Genomic DNA, 20,257 nt, shown 5'->3' on the forward strand with positions numbered 1-20,257 from the left:
CTGAGGTGAAAGGCCATTGCCAATGGCGGGGTTCATGGGGTTGGAGGGCCCAGACGGAGGCACAAAGCTGTCTGTATAGCTGGAAAATCCATGCCTGGTGCTGGGGAGGCAGTAGGCAGAGCTGCTGTCTGGGTTCGAAGGAATAGTGCTTTGGTGTACGGTGCTCGGAGGAAGCGGCTGAGGTCTGTGAACAGTGCTGCTGGGATCCGACACGGCTGCAATGAAGAAGACGGTCAGCGCTAAGGCTCCCTGCAGGCCCCCAGCAAAAGTGCGGGGCAAAAGTGCACATCCCCAAGCCCCCAGGAGTATCCATGGCTCAGACCAAACGTGAATTTCAAACTGCGTTTCTTAACATGCATATAGAACCAATCATAACCCATATAGCTACGTCTCTGCACCGAAGTGCAAGGACGTAACTTATGTATATACTTTCAGGGCATACTCACCCAGAACACGAACGCAGAAATCACATGAGCAATGAGAATGAACCCATTCTGGTAGTGAGCGTTATGAATCAGTGTAAGAATTAACCAGTGTCAGAATCTCAAGTCTCGCATTTCATATCAAATACACTTTCAAAGCACTGAAATGTTAGCGTGGAATGCCTGCAATGCTATCTTTCATAATCCCAAATAATTCAGTCTTCTCACTGTTCCCATTCACCTCTCTGTGCCATCCAATAGTGACCTGATCAAAGCTTACCTTTGCTCTATGACCACTAGAGTTAGTAACCGTCACAGACCCTCCGTGAATCCCCGACGGCAGTGTCAATGTACAAGTAAAATTTGAACCAAGGAAAAGCAAATGGCATATTTATTTAGGAAAGTTCTTTGGTTTGGTTTCATCGTTTTGTTTCATTTTAAAATACTGAAACAGTACTATAACACAGTTCATCTAGAAAGATCCAACTATGTCACCAAACAATGTTTCTGAAATGGGACAGGTACCTTCAGGACAACCTGATATAAGGTCATTAACACACAAGCAGCAATAATGTCAGCATTGAGGAAGATTTCCCAGCAGCTGAGAAAGCAATGGGGAGTTCTCTGTTAACCCCTCGACTCCCTCCATACCTTGTGGAATAGCTGTGGGCTGGTAAGATGTCTCCGACAGCTGGTATGTTGGCAGGGTCGGCATGGCAGTGGGAGGGAATCCCCCCGGAATGAGATGGTTGAAGGCCATCAGCTGATTGGCCCCAGCTTGCTTCCTCCATCTCGCACGGCGGTTGCTAAACCAAACCTATGGATTTAATTTAAAATTTGAGGATTTCACTGATGAAATAAGAGTACATTCTTAATGAATTTTTCATGCTAAAACAGATTAAAGGCCCCTTACTGACAGGGCAAATAGATGCAAGAGCCCTCCACCTTCTGTGTTGTATTGTCAGGGGAGAAAGGAGAGTGAAATGTCAGGGGTCAGGAAAGGGGCTTCCTGAACCTTCCATGGTCCTGCAGAGCCCCCCACAAACCCCGGGATGACCACAGGCAGGGATGACTGAGCAGGAGTGGCAATCACAGGAGCTCCCCACGGTCACCGTCACCAGCACCTATCCACCTTTATCTATGACAGCACTGTAGGGAGGATGTATGAACCTCCTTGACCCGTACGTGACGTATGTCCTAACTGGGTCTTGCCTATCACACTAACTTAGAGTTTAATAATTTTATCAGTCTGTTTTTGCATTTCTATGGTCATTACGGGCATAGCTCCTATATCGTCATATAAATTAACCAGAAGGAGAAATGGAGCCCTTTTATCACCCCTTTCAAAGTTGAGACATTGCTCTGATCTTAATGGAAATAAATGCCAAAGAGGTGAGTATTTCAAGAAATGAAAACATTTTATCTAAGAAGATCCCTTAAATAATTCGTGTATCATTTCTTTCTACCGCAGCTTTAAACACCTATAATACTCTGTTCCGAGAACTACGATAAGCAGGTACATTCAGAAAAAACTGGTGAAATGTAAGAAAATGCCTTCAGAGAATTCAAAGCCCGTGTATTTTGGCAAGCAGCCGGGACAAATGGTGATAATGGGAGCAAGAAACGTAACCGGACATCTGAAATGTTAAGGAATTGTGATACAAGGCTTTTAATGGGCCCCATCATCTTGCCCAGTTTTTACATCTGCAGCTTAAATGCAGAACTTTGAAGGATTTGACAGAGCGCATGTGTGATGTTTCTCCCAAAATTATAGAGTATTTCTACCAATTAAAGATATTCTAATTCCTATATGGAAAGTTCATTGAAAATTTCATATGGATGAAGGATCGTGCTTGCAGTCAGAGGGGAAAAGGGGTGAATGAAATGGTAGGATTAGACAGGATCCCTGCACCCCAGTAACTTTCAGACTTATCCTCTGGAATGCACAGAGCCCTCAAGGAAGCCGAAATAAAGGCTCAGGAGAGGTAGAAGCTCCACATTTGGAAATGCAGAGAACCAGGGAAAGCTTTGAGTAGAGACAGAGTTTGAACTCATTTTAGAGTATGGGTATGATTTCAACAAAAGGTCACTCCAGATGGAGGTGATAATGCAGGAGACCAACGTGTCTAAGAAAAGGTAAGATTTGATTTCCTTACAGGACAAAATTAACAATTACACAACTGTAATTTTTCTGAAGTTGTGGAGACTTCTAAAAGAGTGGAGGCAGGAATTTCTCCCCTTTGGAGCCAGAAAGCCCAGTTTAACAAATACTTTGGCAAGGCATCTGCTTAAACTTTCGCTATTCACCCAAGCATTTGTCTGAAAAAGAGTCTGGTCTTCTCCAGGCACATTGTATGATGCTGGTAAAGAAAGCTGTTTGAACTTCCTCAAAATACTAACATTTAATACTCCTTAAGTTTCCAACAGGAAAAGAAGGTAAGTCAATATTTTCCCATGTTGATATATAATTGAATTAGAGTCTTACTTAACTTAATAAATTGCCACCTGGGATAATAGAACCATAAGCAAGCAAGCACTCCATTTCAGGTCGGCAACAACAGTGTCTGCTCACTGCAAATCTGAGCATCTGTTACCACGATGCGCCCAAGCGCTGGGAACGAGCTGTTTCAGGCTAAGGGGGCAGAGGGTAAGAAATTGGGGCCATTTTCGTGCCTGAGTATGCTGTGCTACACCACACACCATGGTCATATTTTACATTAAAAATCTTGAGATTAATAAGTCACACCTGGCTCAGGTGAAGCAGTCTCCGACACCGATCTCAACCAACCTATGTGCAGGGCATCTCCCGCTTTAGGCTAGGAAGAGCGCTGAGTTTCCCAAAGTTCCTATGTGATTTCACTCATTCGGAGTGAACTAGCCTCGATTCTACTGGTGAGATCCTTTAGGAAGAACCCAGAGCTTGCACTTCCGCTGTTAAAAGAAAACACTGCCAATCTCTCTGTGCCAACTTCCTCCTGTAACCTTTAGATAAGTAAACCAGGTGTGATGTATCCAGTGGGTGGCCATGCCTGATCACTCTGTCGATCTCAACCACTGTTGATCCAAGATCATTCTAACTCCTCCATAACCCATTTTTTTTTACATCAAACATGTATTTGCTCAAGTAATAAATCAGAAGAAACATCAAAACTTTCTACAGATAGCTTCAAATATCCAAAAGACGAGGGATGTAAAGGTTTGGGGGGGTTTTCATTTTTCCAAAACGATCAGATACTGAAGACACTGAGTAAACCCACCAGCAGTTGTATTAGAAAGTTCTCATATTTACAATACAATATCTATTACGCCTACAATAAAAGTTGAAGAGAAACAGTTGGGAAGCAAATCTTTACTAAAAAACAAACCTTCAACAGGAGGTCCAAGAGTCTGCCAGTGTAAGGAATTCAAATGATGTTTAAATTTAGGCTAAATAAATCCAGAGGGCTGTTTATTCCTGAGAGAACCAGGGACTACTAAGGACTGAGGACTCTCCTTCCTGTTGTTGGCCATTTAACCAGACTTCTTATCATCTTGCCATTGTCAGCCTTCTGCATCTCCTAAAACCAGCTGTGTCAGCCAAAAGTAGCATTAAAGATACATACATACATACATACACACACACATACACTGAATTTGCAAATCAGAAAGTGGTCCTTGTCTTCTTTATAATTTGAAACTCATAAAAGACATATCTGCTATTTTTAAAAGGAAAAAGGTGCCCTTGAAATAACCTTCATTTTAAAGATCCAAACTGACCAAGCACAGTGATCCTGGGATCCTGCTATGACCCCATCTTTAACTGAAAGGCGTTCCCTTTAGTACTCAGAGGTCTTAGAAAACTCTTTCAATATTGTTTCACTAATTCCTAACAATCAATGAATAATCCACTAAATAAACTGCCTGAGTGTATGACACTGAATAAGTTCATCTAAAATGGGTGGAAGGCATTGATGACTCAGTTACAATTACCAGAAACTTCTCTTTGTTTTGAAAAGAGTAGCAATGGCCACAGAAACGAACTGGCCTTTGACGTTCTAAAGGAGAGTATGAGTGTTCTGCCAATGTCTTAGCCAGTAGGGCAGAAAGAACAAGTTTTACAAAGTTGGCTCTCACCTGTTAAATGTAATTCTATGACCTATAATTCAATGTCATCTCACTCTCCCCACACGTGACCTGGCCTTCCACACCACAGCTGGCATGGTAAGGAAGTAGGGCAGGAGGCGGACGACACTCAATAACACTCTTAGCTACAGTTAAATGCTGATAATTGCCTATATAACGTCACACGACATCAAAACCCTCCCACAAAGCAAGTTTTTACTTCATTTGATGAACTGCAACCTGGTTCATTTTCATTTGCCCCTGTATCTTTCCCTACTTGTCTGTCTCTCTACAGAGCCCTTCCACAAACCTACATTCATGCTTCTCAGACACGATCTTCAGACCCATTTCTAAAGTAATATAATATCCAATGAATTTTCAAAGCAAAATTTCAATGGAAAGATCCTCATAACATCATGATAACTAGGGGAAAAAGATAAGGACCCACAAAAGAAGAATAAGGTTTTCATAAATTTTTCTCTTCGTGGGTCAAGTAAGTAAGAAATTTGTTCAGACTCTCAACAATGTAAGTTGGGGGAAACTTTATACTTTATTTCTTTTTAAAGATTTATCTATTTATTTATTTGAGAGAGAGAGAGAGAAATGCATGAATGGGGGGAGGGGCAGAGGAAGAGGGAGAGAGAATCTCAAGCGGACTCTCCGCAGAGCATGGAATCCGACACGGGGCTCAACCTCAACAGCCCTGAGATCACGACCTGAGCAGAAACCAAGAATCGGACACTTGACCGACTGAGCCACCCTGGCATCCCAAAAACTTTGTACTTTAAACGATATAGCAATACTTTTTATTCACACAGTTGAAATGCAAACCAGGCAAAAGTTGACTCCCAGGCCCCCCACCTTGCTAACTCTGTGACCTTGAACAATTTGTTTACCATCTGTGGGCCTCTGCTTTCTCATCTACTAAATGGGAGGAATAAAAACACTACTTCACAAGATTGTTGTGACAATTAAATGAGACGATACAATCAAAGCCCTTGGAAGAATACCTAAGAGATGTTACGTGTTCGATAAATGTTAGCTCTTAAGTATGAATGTCATGTTGCCATCTCTGTCTTAGCCACCCAAGAATTAAAGCCTTGCTTTGTTTTCCTAGCTCTGTGGTCTACAGCCCAAGCTTTTTGTGCCCATGAGCAAACAGGAAAGTGCCCAAAAAACACCTCAAATAATTGAAAGCCAGTTTGGCTTGAATGGAGACTTAGGTCAAATTTGCTTCCAAGTTTCATGGATTAGTGCTGTCTCATGGTGTAAGCCTAATTTTGCCCATCAAGAAATTATTGGTTCTCAGGGTGCCTGGGTGGCTCAGTCGGTTAAGCGTCTGCCTTCGGCTCAGGTCATGATCCCAGGGTCCTGGGATTGGGCCCCGCATTGGGCTCCCTGCTCAGCAGAGAGCCTGCTTCTCCCTCTGCCTCTGCCTGCTGCTCCACCTGCTTATTCTCTCTCTCTCTCTGTCAAGGAAATAAATAAAACCTATTTTTAAAAAAATTACTGGTTCACGTTTTTGGTGTGGTCCCCAAAGGCAATCTAACCTACATTATTTAAGATGGGTTGTTTCAAATGCAATTTGAAAAATGGGAAGAGAACATAATACTTAATGCTCAGAAAGAGAATTCACAACAAGATTTAAAATGTTTGGTTAGGGGCACGTGGGTGGCTCAGTCAGTGAGCGTCCAGCTCTTGATTTCAGCTTGGGTCATGATCTCAGGGTTGTAGGACTGAGCCCTGCATCAGGCTCCTCGCTCAGATTGGGGAGTCTGCTTCCTCTCTCCCTCTGCCCCTCCCCCTGCTCATGCTCGCTCATACATGTGCTCTCTCTCTCTCTCTCTAAAATAAATAAAGAAATCTTTTTAAAAAATAAAATAAAATGCTAGATTAAACTCTAGATTCAATGATATCTAATGTGATGATACCCAATGCCCAATATAGTACTTTCCAAGTGAGTAAATTCAGGACCAGCTGCTCATCCCTGGAGCTTCTTATATACTCTACACCCCCTTTCTTTCCACATCACACTCTCCCAGCCCTTCTATCATTGCAGCTTCCAGCTCTGACCACTGTACGAAGAGCAGGTTGGGGAAGGAATGCGTAAGGCTGAGGAGAAGCAGCACCACACTCCCAGGAACGTCAGAGGATCGTGGACACACACAGAGGCACACTCAACTGCATCTCCAGTCATCCCAACAGCAAACTCCCGCAGAGAATTTCAGGATGATCATATTTTTCCATCACTGTGGAATTCAGGGCCAAATATTCCATACCTATCCTAACTTCTGAACTATACAGACATGCTGGATGGCTTTAAAACCCCATTGGATCAAACACACAAGAATCAAGTGTTGGTGAGGATGTCGAGAAAAAGGAGCCCACGTGCACTGTTGGGGGGAATGCAAACTGGTACGATCACTATAGTGATAAACAGTATAGAGATTCCTCAAAAAATTAAAAATAGAACTACCATATGACCTAGTAATTCCACCACTGGATATTTATCCAAAGAATATGAAAACACTAATTCGAAAAGATGGGTGCACTCTTAAGTTTATTGCAAAACTATTTACCATAGCAAAATTATGGAAGCAGCCTAAGCGTCCATCCATAGATGGATAAAGAAGATGGCGCATACATATACAATGGAATATTACTAGGGCATAAAAGAAAAATGGAATCTTTGCCATTTGCAACAACATGGAGGGATCCAGAGAATGTAATGCTAAGTGAAATGAGTCAGTCAGAGAAAGACACATGCCACATGATTTCACTCATATGTGGAATTTGAGAAATAAAACAAAGAAAAAAAGAGAAACCAAAAAAAAAAAAAATAGACTCTTACCTATAGAGAACAAACTGATGGTTACCAAAGGGCAGGTGGGTGCAGGGATGGGTGAAATAGGTGATAGGGATTAAGAATACCTTTATCATGATGAACACTGAATAATATATAGAATTTTTGAATGACTCTACTGTATACCTGAAACTAATATATCATTGCATGTTAACTGTACTCAAATTAAAATCAATCCATCCATCCATCCATCCATCCATCCATCCGTCCATCCCTATTGGGCTTCTGTGAGAATCTCCAATTACTGATGAGAAGTCATGCACCTAGTTATTTTTAATTGGGGGATAGGAAAGGAGAGGGGGCAGTGGTATTTGAGAATATGACAAAGCCAGGGACCCCCCCGCCACCCCAGTTAATGCGTGTGTACACACACACACACACACACACACACACACACACACACACACAGAGGCAGAGGCAAAGGCACAAAATTGTGTGTACAAATCTCAAGTCTCCCCGATTTCTTGAAGTCCATCCATGATTCTCCTGATCATCTGTGGACCCAGACTGAGACCCTCTGATCGAACCTACTCCATATTTTAAAATTAAAAGAAAAAACAATCTGAAGCCAGCAGGATTACAACAGGGTTAAGTAACTTGCTCAGCAGAACACATTTGGCAAGCTGAGACCTAAACCCACATCTTCTGACTCCTACTTAAATGCTGTCTCCTCCAGCAGCTTCCTCTGCTGTCTTCCATCATCTTGGTGGCAAAGAGCGCTACCTCCCTGCTTTGTGGGGTTCTTAGATGGAATATTTACTAGAATTCTTGCACATCATAAATATTTGCATTCTTCCCCCACGAAACTTTAATGCTTGCCGTTATTTGCATAATAACACCCAGGAGGTGAATTAGGCAAATGAGTCTTTGGTGTACAGTAATTCTCAGAGTGTGTCCTCAGATTGGGCTGTGATAAACACAACAGAGCTACGGGCTAAACAAATTTTTATGAAATACTGACAAAGGCCTAAGTTATTATAGCTTTTAGTGTCATCTCTAGCCAGAAGACTTCAGAAATATTTTACTCAGGAGGAAAAAAAAAAAAAAAAAAGAATGTAGACTTGTTTGAGGGGTTTTTTTTCATTGGGTGTTTGGTTTTCCCAGGTGCCCCAAATTAAACTAACTCACACTTTCTGGCTATCACTCAAACGGAGCTGACGGAGCTGACGTCGCTACTGCTTTCCCAGATCCTTCTAAAAACTAAAGGATTTTGTTCTGGCATTTTAATCAGTGATTAACTACTCCCTTCTTTTTCCTGCTGTGTTAAGTAAAAGATCCATATGCTGGGTGTTGTAGGGAATTTGCTAGGCCGTAGATCATAGCTGTGGTGCAAGACGTGATGTGTCTCAAGGGAACTAACGAAGCCATAAGGAATGTCAAGAGTCACCGGGTTAAAGCCACATTAGGACAGCTGTTAGGTTAATGAGGGCCCTGCTTCGGAGAGGAGGTCACTGTATAGAAAAATATGAACCACTCTTTATTGGTTTGATCCCATGTCCTCTGCAAGTTAATGGGCCTTTCTTATTCTCCTTTGACATTCACTGAACCAGATGTGAACGCTGGGCACTGCACAAGCTGCATGGGTTTGAGAGTCAGTCTGTCTCCCATCCTCGTTTTTGGCAAAGGCAAGAAGGACAGAAAACAACACGGAACACTTTCAGTTTTCCATCACTCTCTGTTTTACTTCTTTAAAATCAGTGTTTATTTTTTGACTGAGTGCAGAACTGGTCTCCTATCTGTCTAAAGGACAGACTCGGGATGTGGGCTTGGCCAGACAGGGAATATAGGGATCAAATCCTGGAATGCAATGGGCACTCTAGAAAGGTTTGCTGGAAGAATGGAGGTGGGAATGGATCTGACTTCAGATTTAAAGCAGGTAATCACAGAACTGTAATAAAAGCAATCAGATTTGATATATACGATATTTATAACATTGTTCTATATGATATCATGATACATACACTACATATAGTATTATACCATACAATATTTATTTATGTAAACCATCATAATTTCTGGTTAGTGGTGGTCAATTCTGGAGAGGAACACTGTACCCCAATGTAACAAGTAGACCAAGTCAATAAAAAGCTGTAAAATATCTGCACTATAAGCCTCCACGTATCTGTGACTCTTCTCTTCACTCACCCTTCCACCCAACTCCTGCTTACGCAATCCGTTGCCTACATTCCACCTCTGAATACCTTTTGCCACTGTCCTTTCCTTTCCGTTCCGATGGCTCCTGACCCGTTCATGAGCACAGCCTCCACTGCCCATCACAATTGTGAGAGCCCTTGCCTGAAACCCAAGCCCTCCACAGGATGTCCTCAGCCTAGATTTCCAACCATATTCCTCCGCGCCACCCTACCTCTCCCTACCCTCCAACCAAACTGAACTATTCCTTTGACATGAACAAAAATGAAAGATCACCAGGTATGTAACTCAGGTGCGTCCAACTCTCCGTGCTTTTGCTCACATTATTCCCTCTTACTAATGTACTCTCCCCGCCCTCCCTGTCCAGAGAATTTCTATTTAGCTCTAAAAGTTCATCTTAAATCTGCCCTATTTGTGAGCCTCTCTTGTTATCCAGCAATATCTCATTCTTTCCTCTTCTCAACTCCCACTGCACTTTGTTTCTCTCTTCTGGTACTTATCACATCTGGGTTTTTTTAATTATTCGTGTTTATTTCATTAACCATATTTCTGGCACAAGGGGGCCACTCACAATTTGTTTGCTGTTATCTATGTACCCCCCTTGAAGTCCATACAGTGGCCCGTGTGTAAAAAGGATACCTTTTTTTTTTTTTAAGATTTAATTTATTTATTTGACAGAGAGAGAGAGACAGCCAGTGAGAGAGGGAACACAAGCAGGGGGAGTGGGAGAGGAAGAAGCAGGCTCCCAGCGGAGGAGCCGGATGCGGGGCTCGATCCCAGAACACCCTGGGCCAAAGGTAGATGCTTAACGACTGAGCCACCCAGGCGCCCCCGTAACAAGGATTCCTGAACAGGAACTGACACGCTTCTGGGTGTTATATCTGAAATAATCGTATTCTCCTATTAATGACAACCAAAGACTAAAATAAGAATGCATATTTTTGTAAATAACAATAACAACAACAACCCTAAAAATGCAAAGAGAACAAATAGATCATTTTAAAATCTATCCGCATAAAATACTTGTATCCAACACATGACAGAGAAGGAGCCAAACATATTGATCACGTCGACAAATTTGATTAGACTTACCAACTTCTTCAGTGAGAAAAAAAAATTGTCTGACTGGTTAGCAAAGTAAAATACTGCTGGATACGATAGACGTACCTAAAACAAACTAGATTCGGTGGGGGTGATAGGGCAAATACAAATAAAAATAAAAAAGAGGTCACGATCGTGCCATCAGGACAAGGCAGAAGACAAAGAAAAGGCACTAGAGAGAACGTGGTGGGAACTTTGTACTACTCAAGGCTACAATTCACAGTGCAGTGCCATTCCTAACATATTTCTTCTCTGGGTTTAAAATCTGCTTTAGGGGCACCTGGGTGGCTCGGTGGGTTAAGCGTCTGCCTTCGGCTCAGGTCATGACCTCAGGGTCCTGGGATCGAGTCCCACATCGGGCTCCTTGCTCAGCAGAGAGTCTGCTTCTCCCTCTCCCTCTGCGCTCTCGCTCTCTCTCAAATAAATAAATAAAATCTTTAAAAAGAACATCAAATCTGCTTTAGATGAGAAGACACTGTTTCCCTGCCCGGATTTAATCAGGACGTGGATATTTCGAGTCAGTACCTGGACCCGGGCCTCGGTGAGCTTCGCCCTCTGCGCCAGCTCCTCCCTGGTATAAATATCAGGGTAGTGGGTTCTCTCAAAAGCTCGCTCCAGCTCTTCAAGCTGTTCTGCCGTGAAAGTGGTTCGGCTCCTGCGCTGTTTCCTCTTTAACGGCAAGTCTGGTTCGGAGTCGATGTCGGAGCCTTCATCTGATTGCGGTGCTGAGGCTAAATGCACGGGAGAGAAAACGTGATAAAACGGGAGTCAGAACACGAGTTTGACCAAGACTTAATGACTCAAAGCCTAAAGTACATTCCCAACGTCTTCGCTTGGACACCAAGCCCCTCTGTGCAGTATCGCATTATTAAAGGATAGTTAATCTCTTCCCCTACTTTGTCTCCAAGCCCCCCAGGCAGAAATCGTTGTTGCCTGCATCTGTCACTCTGTCACCCTAGGTCCGTTATGAGATCTTAGAAAACAAGGACAGGCATGATTCCATTTTTATGGCCCTCATGCTTAGCGCTTAATGGGTCCTCCATTTTTGTTTGATGAATGAATCAAATTTAACGTGGTTCCAAATACACTTTGCCCGCCTTTTACAGGAGGAAATCTGTTAACAAATGTGATTTTTTTTTAAATTCCAAAACTGACTTAGTGTCTTAAAAGTCAATAATAGTAAAGCGTTACAGGATTCCTACAAATGTATAGACTCTACTCCTGTACGAGAAATTATATTTAAATTTAGTATCTTATTACCAGATACCGAGAAACGTTTAAGGAGAGTTTCGATATTGTTAATGTGAACCTCAAGAACAGAGTCGAGAAAAAGCACAGGCACAGTCTAGCAAACTGTCCCTAAAACGAAGTTCAGAGTCTGGGTCTCTGCTAAATGGTGAGCAGCTGCCCAGGACTGCTGCCTAATTTGAGGAACACAGTGCAAAACAAAAATGCAAGTTCTTATGTTCAAAAATTATTACAAATTGTGAGATGGCCACAACAGAGCATAAAAACCAAACCCAGGGCCCTTGTAAGCATGGGGGAAGGGGGGGTGACTGCATAGGTCACGTATTCCTGAAACCAGTCCTCTGCAGACCTCTCCCCAGCACAGTTTGAATTTGCCTGTGTTAGCAGGCATCAGGGAAGGAGATCTTCCATATTTTGCGGGTGAGCATCTACGAAACAGAAGAAGGAACTGGGAAATTAGATAAGAATTTGCACTGAAGATACAATATGGCGCCCGTGAGTTCTTGCAGTAACTGAGCACCTGTCAGCCTGTAGAGGGTTCTGGGTTTGAGGCCACAGCAGTCACAGGGCTCCGGGCAGGAAAGCAGCCCTCTCCCAGAGCCCTCTCCCAGAGGATATCAGACCAGTAGCAGAGGGCCATCAGAGGGCTCTCAGACACTTACTCTGAGCAGAACTCAGGAGCCCGAGCAGCCATGCTCCTGAGCATGTCCAAATACACTCTGAAAACTCCCTCAAATGACTGGGGGATCCTCTGGGGAAGGGGCTGAAATGTGCTGTTAGCAAGTGGGGAAGGAAATTCAGAAAATTATAGATTATTAAGGTCATTGTCAAGGTAACTCCTTTGCACTCTCAGGCTGTAGGACCTGGGGGGATCCAGGTGGTGCCAGAAGCAATGTCAAAATGCAGTGTTTTCCACACCATGCATTCTCTTTTATCTTAAACTCAAACTCAATGCTGCCCTACAGAACTCTAAAATTTCATTCTACCTCAGTATATTATAAGCTGCCGAAAGGGGTATACATCCAAAATAATCCATAAATAGAATTTTACATTTTTTTAGTATTTAATACTTTTACCATTTAGTCACATTCAAGCTAGAAAATTGAGAGAGTGGATTAATAATCTATACAACAAATTAAAGAAAAACAAGTGCTTATGGATAAAAGCAAAAGGGAACTATAATATATAGTACGTCTACTGTAGGTTAGCCATTACGCTTGGTGTTTCAATGATGTTGTCTAATTTGATATAAAATGGTCTAATTTGATATAAATCTTATTTTAGGATACTTAAAGAAACAAAACTAGACTTGCTTTAAGTGTGGGAATATTTTAAAGGAGAATTAACACGCTAAGGAAAGTGCATTGCTTTATAAACTTCAAGAGCTCCCAATACAACTTACACGTGTATATGTTTGATAAATGTGAGTCAAATTAAAAAAGCAATAATTTGGGGGGCGCCTGGGTGGCACAGCGGTTAAGCGTCTGCCTTCGGCTCAGGGCGTGATCCCGGCGATCCGGGATCGAGCCCCACATCAGGCTCTTCCGCTATGAGCCTGCTTCTTCCTCTCCCACTCCCCGTGCTTGTGTTCCCTCTATCGCTGGCTGTCTCTATCTCTGTCGAATAAATAAATAAAATCTTTAAAAAAAAAAAAAAAGCAATAATTTGGGGCGCCTGGGTGGCACAGCGGTTAAGCATCTGCCTTCGGCTCAGGGCGTGATCCTGGCGTTTCGGGATCAAGCCCCACGTCAGGCTCCTCCACTCGGAGCCTGCTTCTTCCTCTCCCACTCCCCCTGCTGTGTTCCCTCTCTCGCTGGCTGTCTCTATCTCTGTTAAATAAATAAATAAAATCTTTAAAAAAAAAAAAAAAAAGGCAATAATTTGTGCATCATTGTAGAGCAGAGGATCTTGAACTTTTGGAGTATCAGAACCACCTGAAAAGCTTATTAAAACACAGACTGCTGCCCCCCCAACCCCACAGATTCTGTTTTGGGGGTTGGTGGATGCCAGCTTTGCTGGTCCTAAATGACCCTTTGAGAACCACCTCTATAGAATATTCCAGATTATTATTTTCTCTCCCAAAATTCCCAAGTACATAAAATATTTCCTGCTGTAACTTATCAAAACAATGGTTTCACATACATATTTTTAAATTATAAACAGTATACTTCCCAAGAAACAGATTATTCATTCCCCCTAAGACAATAAATCGCCATAAAATGTTTCCCTTCCCCACTTCCAGTTTCTGTTGCCCTGACTTTTCCGTCTTCTGTGAATTCAGGTGAAAAAACCAACAGCATTTAAGGAGTGACCAAAACCTTCCTCTGCCTGTGAGAACCTTAAATCTTTGCACTTTCTCTTACTATGATCCCATTAGGATAATAGTATGTGGAAATTTTCATGTTTCCTCTGGGAGTCTCTAAGGTTATTAAATCCTCCCAAGTAAATATGATGAGCCATGCACTGTCAGGTCAATTAATCAAAATCATCTCTAGTTTCTGAAGAAAAGGGGCTCCTGAAATGTACATGTACCAGCGAGAGTTAATTCTGAGGGTCAAGACCACCATGTTTCATCTTAAAAATCAACATCCCCCAGAATATAAGCTTCGTGGGCTCAAGGCCTTTCTCTGACTTGTTCACTGCTGGATGCCTTGGAACATAGTAGGTGTTCAATAAACACATCTTGACAGAATGGAAACGCCTGGTAGAACTTAAGTTTTGAACCAACGCTGACTTCTCTGCCCCTATTTTGCATCTTTAAATGGAAATTCTGCCCTTCTGAGTCTCCCAACATCTACTGAAATGAGATTTGGGAGTGTATAAATCCTCAAAAATAATTTGGAAGATTTTGCAAGAATTTACATACCTGAATTTTTCTGGGAGATAATTACTAATTTTTTCAGAAGATTGTGATTTAAAAAAAAAAGATGAAGAATCACCGACAGCCAATGATTAAAAAGACCCGGAATGTCTGGGAGTTCAATAGGACAGCCTTTACCACTCAAAATAAAATTTTCGTCAACAAGCTAACAAATCACTACTTGTATTTCTAGACTGTTTATTCAAAAGCAATCCAACAGTTGTATCTAACTAGGAAAACCTCCATAAAGCATCCTTTCAAAAGACACTGAGGAAATGACTTGCCTGAGTTTTCTGCTGGAAAGTTATCTGAACCAACTGATCCTTCTTGGCAATAAGAAGCCGCAGTTGTACAAGTTAATTCTAACTTTCCTCCATCTGTACACCCCAAAAGGATGTGGGCTTTAAAATATGTTAAGTCAGCAACCCAAGATTAATCTACCAGCTAGGAAATACTAGCTATTTTTAAAGATGGAAATACTACTGTTTTTTATGTCACTCAATAGAAATAAGATTTACAGAGAACACGATAATGCCATGAACTTGAATCATTCCGTTTTTACCAAAAATAAATCTGATACTTACATTCCATTGTAACAGCACAAAAAAAAAAAAAATCATTTTGTTGAAGTCCATCTGTTTTACATATTCAACTTAGATCCTAGATACAAAGTACCTCATCTTGCTAAATATTACCCCAAAGTAAAAACAAGGCTTTTTTTTTTTTTTCAGACAGCTCCACAGAAAGAAATTATATTTGTCTCTGCACAGAATATCTAATGCTCTGACTTGGACATTGCAAGCACCACCAGTAAGACAGTTATCTAAATGAGTTTGTAGATTCTGTGAGGATATAGGAACAAGATTAAATATAATGTCTCCAGTAAAATCATCTCTTTGGATTATTTCTGCTGTCCAGCCCTAATTTAAGGGGAGATTTTCAGTTACATTTAAGTTGCTCAATCATATTCTATAATGCCTTCACAAAGTTTGCTTTATTATTCATTAATTAGAGATAGTGTTCCCCACCTGAAATTCCAAAATAGCGCTCATAAGAAATCCATATTAACATACACTGTATGTTAATTAATTGAATTTAAATTTAAAAAAAATTTTTTAATCCATATTAACATATAATACATGGCGCTTTTTTTTCCATAGGAATACATGGCTTTTTAAGTGGAGATTGTATTGCTTTAAATTGCATGATTCTCAGATTTTATCCCAATCCATATTCTTAACAGATTTTGAAAGTTTTGACTCTATTTTCAAAACCCCCTCACCATCCATTCTCTGACTTATACCTTTGTGTGACTCAATGTCTCAAATGAACCTGGAGCAAACCTTACCAAGAAAACGAGGATTTCATTCTCTTTCCAATGTAACTACACAAAAACCCTGTGAAATAAATATGCCATTGTATAGAAAAAGGAAACTGAGACTCAGAGACACCATTCAAATCACATGGCTAGAGAAGCTAGGATTTGACCCAGGTCTACAGGGCTTCAGGAGACGTGCTTTCTCTCTTCCAGCCTGGTATGTTCTAAATAGGTGCTGAGTTTCTTTCTTTCTCTCTCTCTCTCACATACACACATAATACAGAGTTCTTTTGAAGAGTACCAGAAACAAATCCAAACAGGAATTCCAATGCAAATCATTTAGCTGATTGCCACCTATTACTCTCATTTGTCCCAGATTTTCAAAAACGTCCTAGAATCAAATGAAATTGATGAAAACACAACAGTTTGATTAATATACACCAAGTCAAAACAATTTTCTAATTGAATTTAATTCAATTCAACGAACATTGATTGAATTCTTTGCATATTCAAGTGTGGCTGTTAAATAAGGATAAAGCTCTAAGAAATGAATCAATTTGCCAAGTTATTAAATGAATGTATTTAAGAAAACAAAATAGTCAGTGTGACCATTTGCAGTCTCCCTTAAAAATCATCACTGACTCCTGGTCCTAAGATCCTGGGTCCATTTCCAGAACATTCTACTGATCACAAGTAGTTGAACCGATCACTCATTTTTTATCTTTACTAAATCCTTCTTTTTTTGCTATTAAAAACATGTTAGTGAAAAGATCTCAAGTGCTGTAAAGTAACCTCAAACTGTTTTCAAACAAAAGCACGGGAACAAATAACTTGAAATCTGTTGGGATATTCACAAGTTATTCAGCTGACACCCCAGAGTGATCACAGGAAAATATTGTCTCTCCCCAGGTACCTCAGTGTTTCAGCTCTGTGCTTTGTAAGGAAGTTCATTTCTTCTTTTTCTATCTCAAGCTAATTTTAGGTCTTAGGAGACAATTTTTAGTCATCCCAATGATTTCACATTAACTCCCAAGATTAACCTTGGGGAAGTGGACAGCATCAGTTTAAAAAATAAAAATAAAAAAATAAAATAAAATAAAAAGACCAAGCATAGGCAACAATCATACCACAGGATTACAAATCTTCCTTTGGAAACAAATCAAACAAGGAGAAGGCAGAAGTATTACCACCAGCGGACCAACCATGAAGTTTAATTAAAGAAGGAATTACAGAATTAGAGAGTATGTCTTTGTCCGTTAACCCCTTGCGACCTCTTCTGTAGCCTGAAGAAATATTTCATCCTAGTTAACGCTATTATACATGAGATCTTACCTCAATTTTATAGGGATTTAGTCATGTGGAATTCTATAATTATTGGTTTCCAGACCAATATAATTCAGAGATGGGAGACAGGCAAAAAATGGAGAAACAAAATAATTCACAAGCATGAATTTGGCACACTGTCTTTCTTCTCAGCAAGACCTTTCATTTGAATAATTAAAGAATCAAAACATGACAACCATTTAAACTCTATGTTTGTCCCAGATATAATACAATGCAATTTACAGACACAGAAGAGGTGGGGGCGGGAGATCTCTCTCTCTGCGGGCTCCGAGGCTGACGTCCTTAGTCATCGGTCATTTACTCAAAGATAGCCCCAGACCAAATCAGATGGTCTTTCTGTCTGTGCTAATCTTTGTAAGCTAGACCTGTCAGCATTTGTACTTAATGCTGTGTCTCCCTGATTCAAAAAATAATAATAAAATAAAAATAGGAATCATGATTGAGAGCTCCCTGAGATCATTTCCTCCCAGATCTGAAGGTTTCAGGGTAGCTGGCAGGCAGGTCAACTCGAAGTTTGGTGCACCTGCTTGGCTAATTGCAGAATGTCTCCTGTGTTTGTGAGTTTTACCATCCAATGTGAAGGGGACGATGGGACAGCTAACTGTTTTCTGATGTGAAGTGGCCCTTTTACACTGAGAGAGATGTGAATGACCTCTCTCGTGTTTACTCGGGTGAAAGCCAGGAGGAGTGAAGCAAGACTGATATTCCCTCACAGACCCAGAGTAAATGACAAATGACATTTTCCCTTTGTGATCTTTGGGATTTTTGTTGACTTATTTGGAGGCTTTTGTTGGATCCCAAGAAATGGCCTGTGGCTGAGGCCTATTCTACCGATTTCCACGCTCCATCTGTGGAATCCATCAACGGGGCATTTACCCTCATTCAGGGCTCTGACACCTGCCTGGCAGGGAGCAGCAGACACAAAGAAAGCCGGGAGTGGATGAGAAAGGGGAGGTTGGTTTTTGTGTGTGTGTGTGTGTGTTTTTTCCAGAGGAGGAGGGTGGGGGGAGGTTGAAATGGATGCACAGTAGGGGTTAATCCAAGCCAGTTGAGAGACTTCAGCACCTGGAAGCTTCTCTTCCACATTAATTCACAAGCTGAGAAGTAATCGGCAACATTATTTTTTTTTTAAGTGTGTTTAAATTGTATAGATGTCAAGAAAAGGAAAGAGATACACCTCTGAAAGGAACAAACGGACGATTTAGGACAGAACCTAAAGGTAGGTCTACAAAGTGTGTGTGACCTAATGCACTCACAAGCCTTAAGGCGAACTTCCCAGAATTCCTAACTCAGAGCTAGGATTTGAGGAGCTGTTATTTTGTGAGTTGAGGAACTAGGAGAAATGGTTTATAACCTCATCAGTGGTCCATCTGGGGGTGTGGGGGTCTTGTGTTGTTTCCATTGCCTCTACAACTTCTCCAAATAATCTTTTAACAAGGACCTCCCCTCCCCCCCCCCCCCCAAAAATGGTAGGACCATCTATGGCAAGACTATTCTGGGCTTTCTCGCAGAAAGGTTCTTTTGAGAACCCGAAATCTCATTAAGAGCCTCCAGCCATCTACCCACTCCTGCTCCTTCCCCCGCAGTCCCCATTTTGGGGGCTGGAGAAATGAAACGCTATTCCCCTCCCCTCTGACCCAAGTCCTTCCCTCGGAAGCCGCCTTCTCACAGCACGGGGTCATTAGAAGGAAAATAAGCTCCTGCCAGGTTGGTGCTAATCAAAATAGCACAAATAAACCCTGACACTCAACAACTCCCCGAGTGCCTGCTGCCCTGGGAGGAGAGTACAGATTGGTTATGAATATGGCGGGCGGCGGCGTCCCGGAAGCCCGCGTGTGCTGCGCGCCCGCCCGGCCGTCATCGCGAATGCACAACTAGACCGTTGGGTGTTTGTTTAAGATAAGGGCTGACAAGCCAAGCTGGCAGAACCGGCCAAGCTGCCTCCAGGGCGTCGAGCAGCATGGCCCCAAAGACCCCAGAGCCTAAGGCCCCAATAACTTTGAATTTGAGGTGCCCGCTGGATCTCTGTCTACGTTACACCGAGAGATCGTACTGCGCATGGAGTTCTGTCCCAACAGCCATCACCGGACCCGTCCTCGCTGAATAGGCCTCCTCTGTAACCACGAAGCTGGAAAGGAAGGCTTGCTTTCCCTTTCGTCATCACAGCCCGGCTAGTGGTGCTTGTTAGTAAAAATACATTGAAGTAAAAACGTGCTTGTGCCCCTTCTCTTCCCCTGACAGAGCAGCAACCAAACTGAGCACCTCCTTGCAAAGGCTTCAGGGGAGGGAGGAATCAGGGCTTGTTCAGAGACCCTGGCGCTCACCCAGAAGAACTCACTAGCTTCTGGAACCCTTTATTTTAAGACACGTGTGTGTGTGTGTGTGTGTGTGTGTGTGGCAAGACCTGCTTTTATAAAATGAATCTCTCTCACCAAGAAAAGATGAAGGCTCACTTCCCTACCCCACCCCTGCAAATGATTTTTATTTGCAATTTTTTTAATGGCTTTTTTCCAACTCCATGGTAACTGCCACCAGAGCATTTCAAAGAGGAAAAGAGAGGAAAGCCCCAAGAAAATGTGTTGCTATTCAATTAGGAAAACTGATTAGTTAACTAATTAATCAGTTAACAGCTTTCTAAGAATAGTCTCCCGTGATAAGAGTTTCCCCCTCAAGAGCTTAAAAGTCAGTCATAATTAAAATTAAGAACCAGAGCTCTATCCAGCTTCTGTCTCCATGGCCCTAAAAGCAGGGGGCTAGGTTCTGATTCACCGGGACTGGACTGCATGGAGCAAAGAAAGGTAATTTGCACACTGAAGGGGAACAGGAAAACAGTAGTTCTCGTGAAAGGA

At 41.9% G+C, this 20,257-nt stretch overlaps 1 protein-coding gene across 1 annotated transcript in view; it reads right to left on the reverse strand.

Annotated features, from left to right (window-relative positions):
* PAX3 (paired box 3) overlaps positions 1-20,257 on the reverse strand; it is a 93,622-nt gene that overhangs the window by 18,332 nt on the left and 55,033 nt on the right. Inside the window, exons 5-7 of the mRNA XM_048214309.2 lie at positions 11,164-11,369; positions 1,074-1,239; positions 1-215 (exon numbers count right to left, since the gene is read on the reverse strand). Of these exons, the coding sequence (XP_048070266.1) occupies positions 1-215; positions 1,074-1,239; positions 11,164-11,369 (587 nt within the window). The remainder of the gene's footprint in view (positions 216-1,073; positions 1,240-11,163; positions 11,370-20,257) is intronic.

This window comes from Ursus arctos, unplaced genomic scaffold (genome assembly GCF_023065955.2).
Source record: "Ursus arctos isolate Adak ecotype North America unplaced genomic scaffold, UrsArc2.0 scaffold_1, whole genome shotgun sequence".
Taxonomy (NCBI): domain Eukaryota; kingdom Metazoa; phylum Chordata; class Mammalia; order Carnivora; family Ursidae; genus Ursus; species Ursus arctos.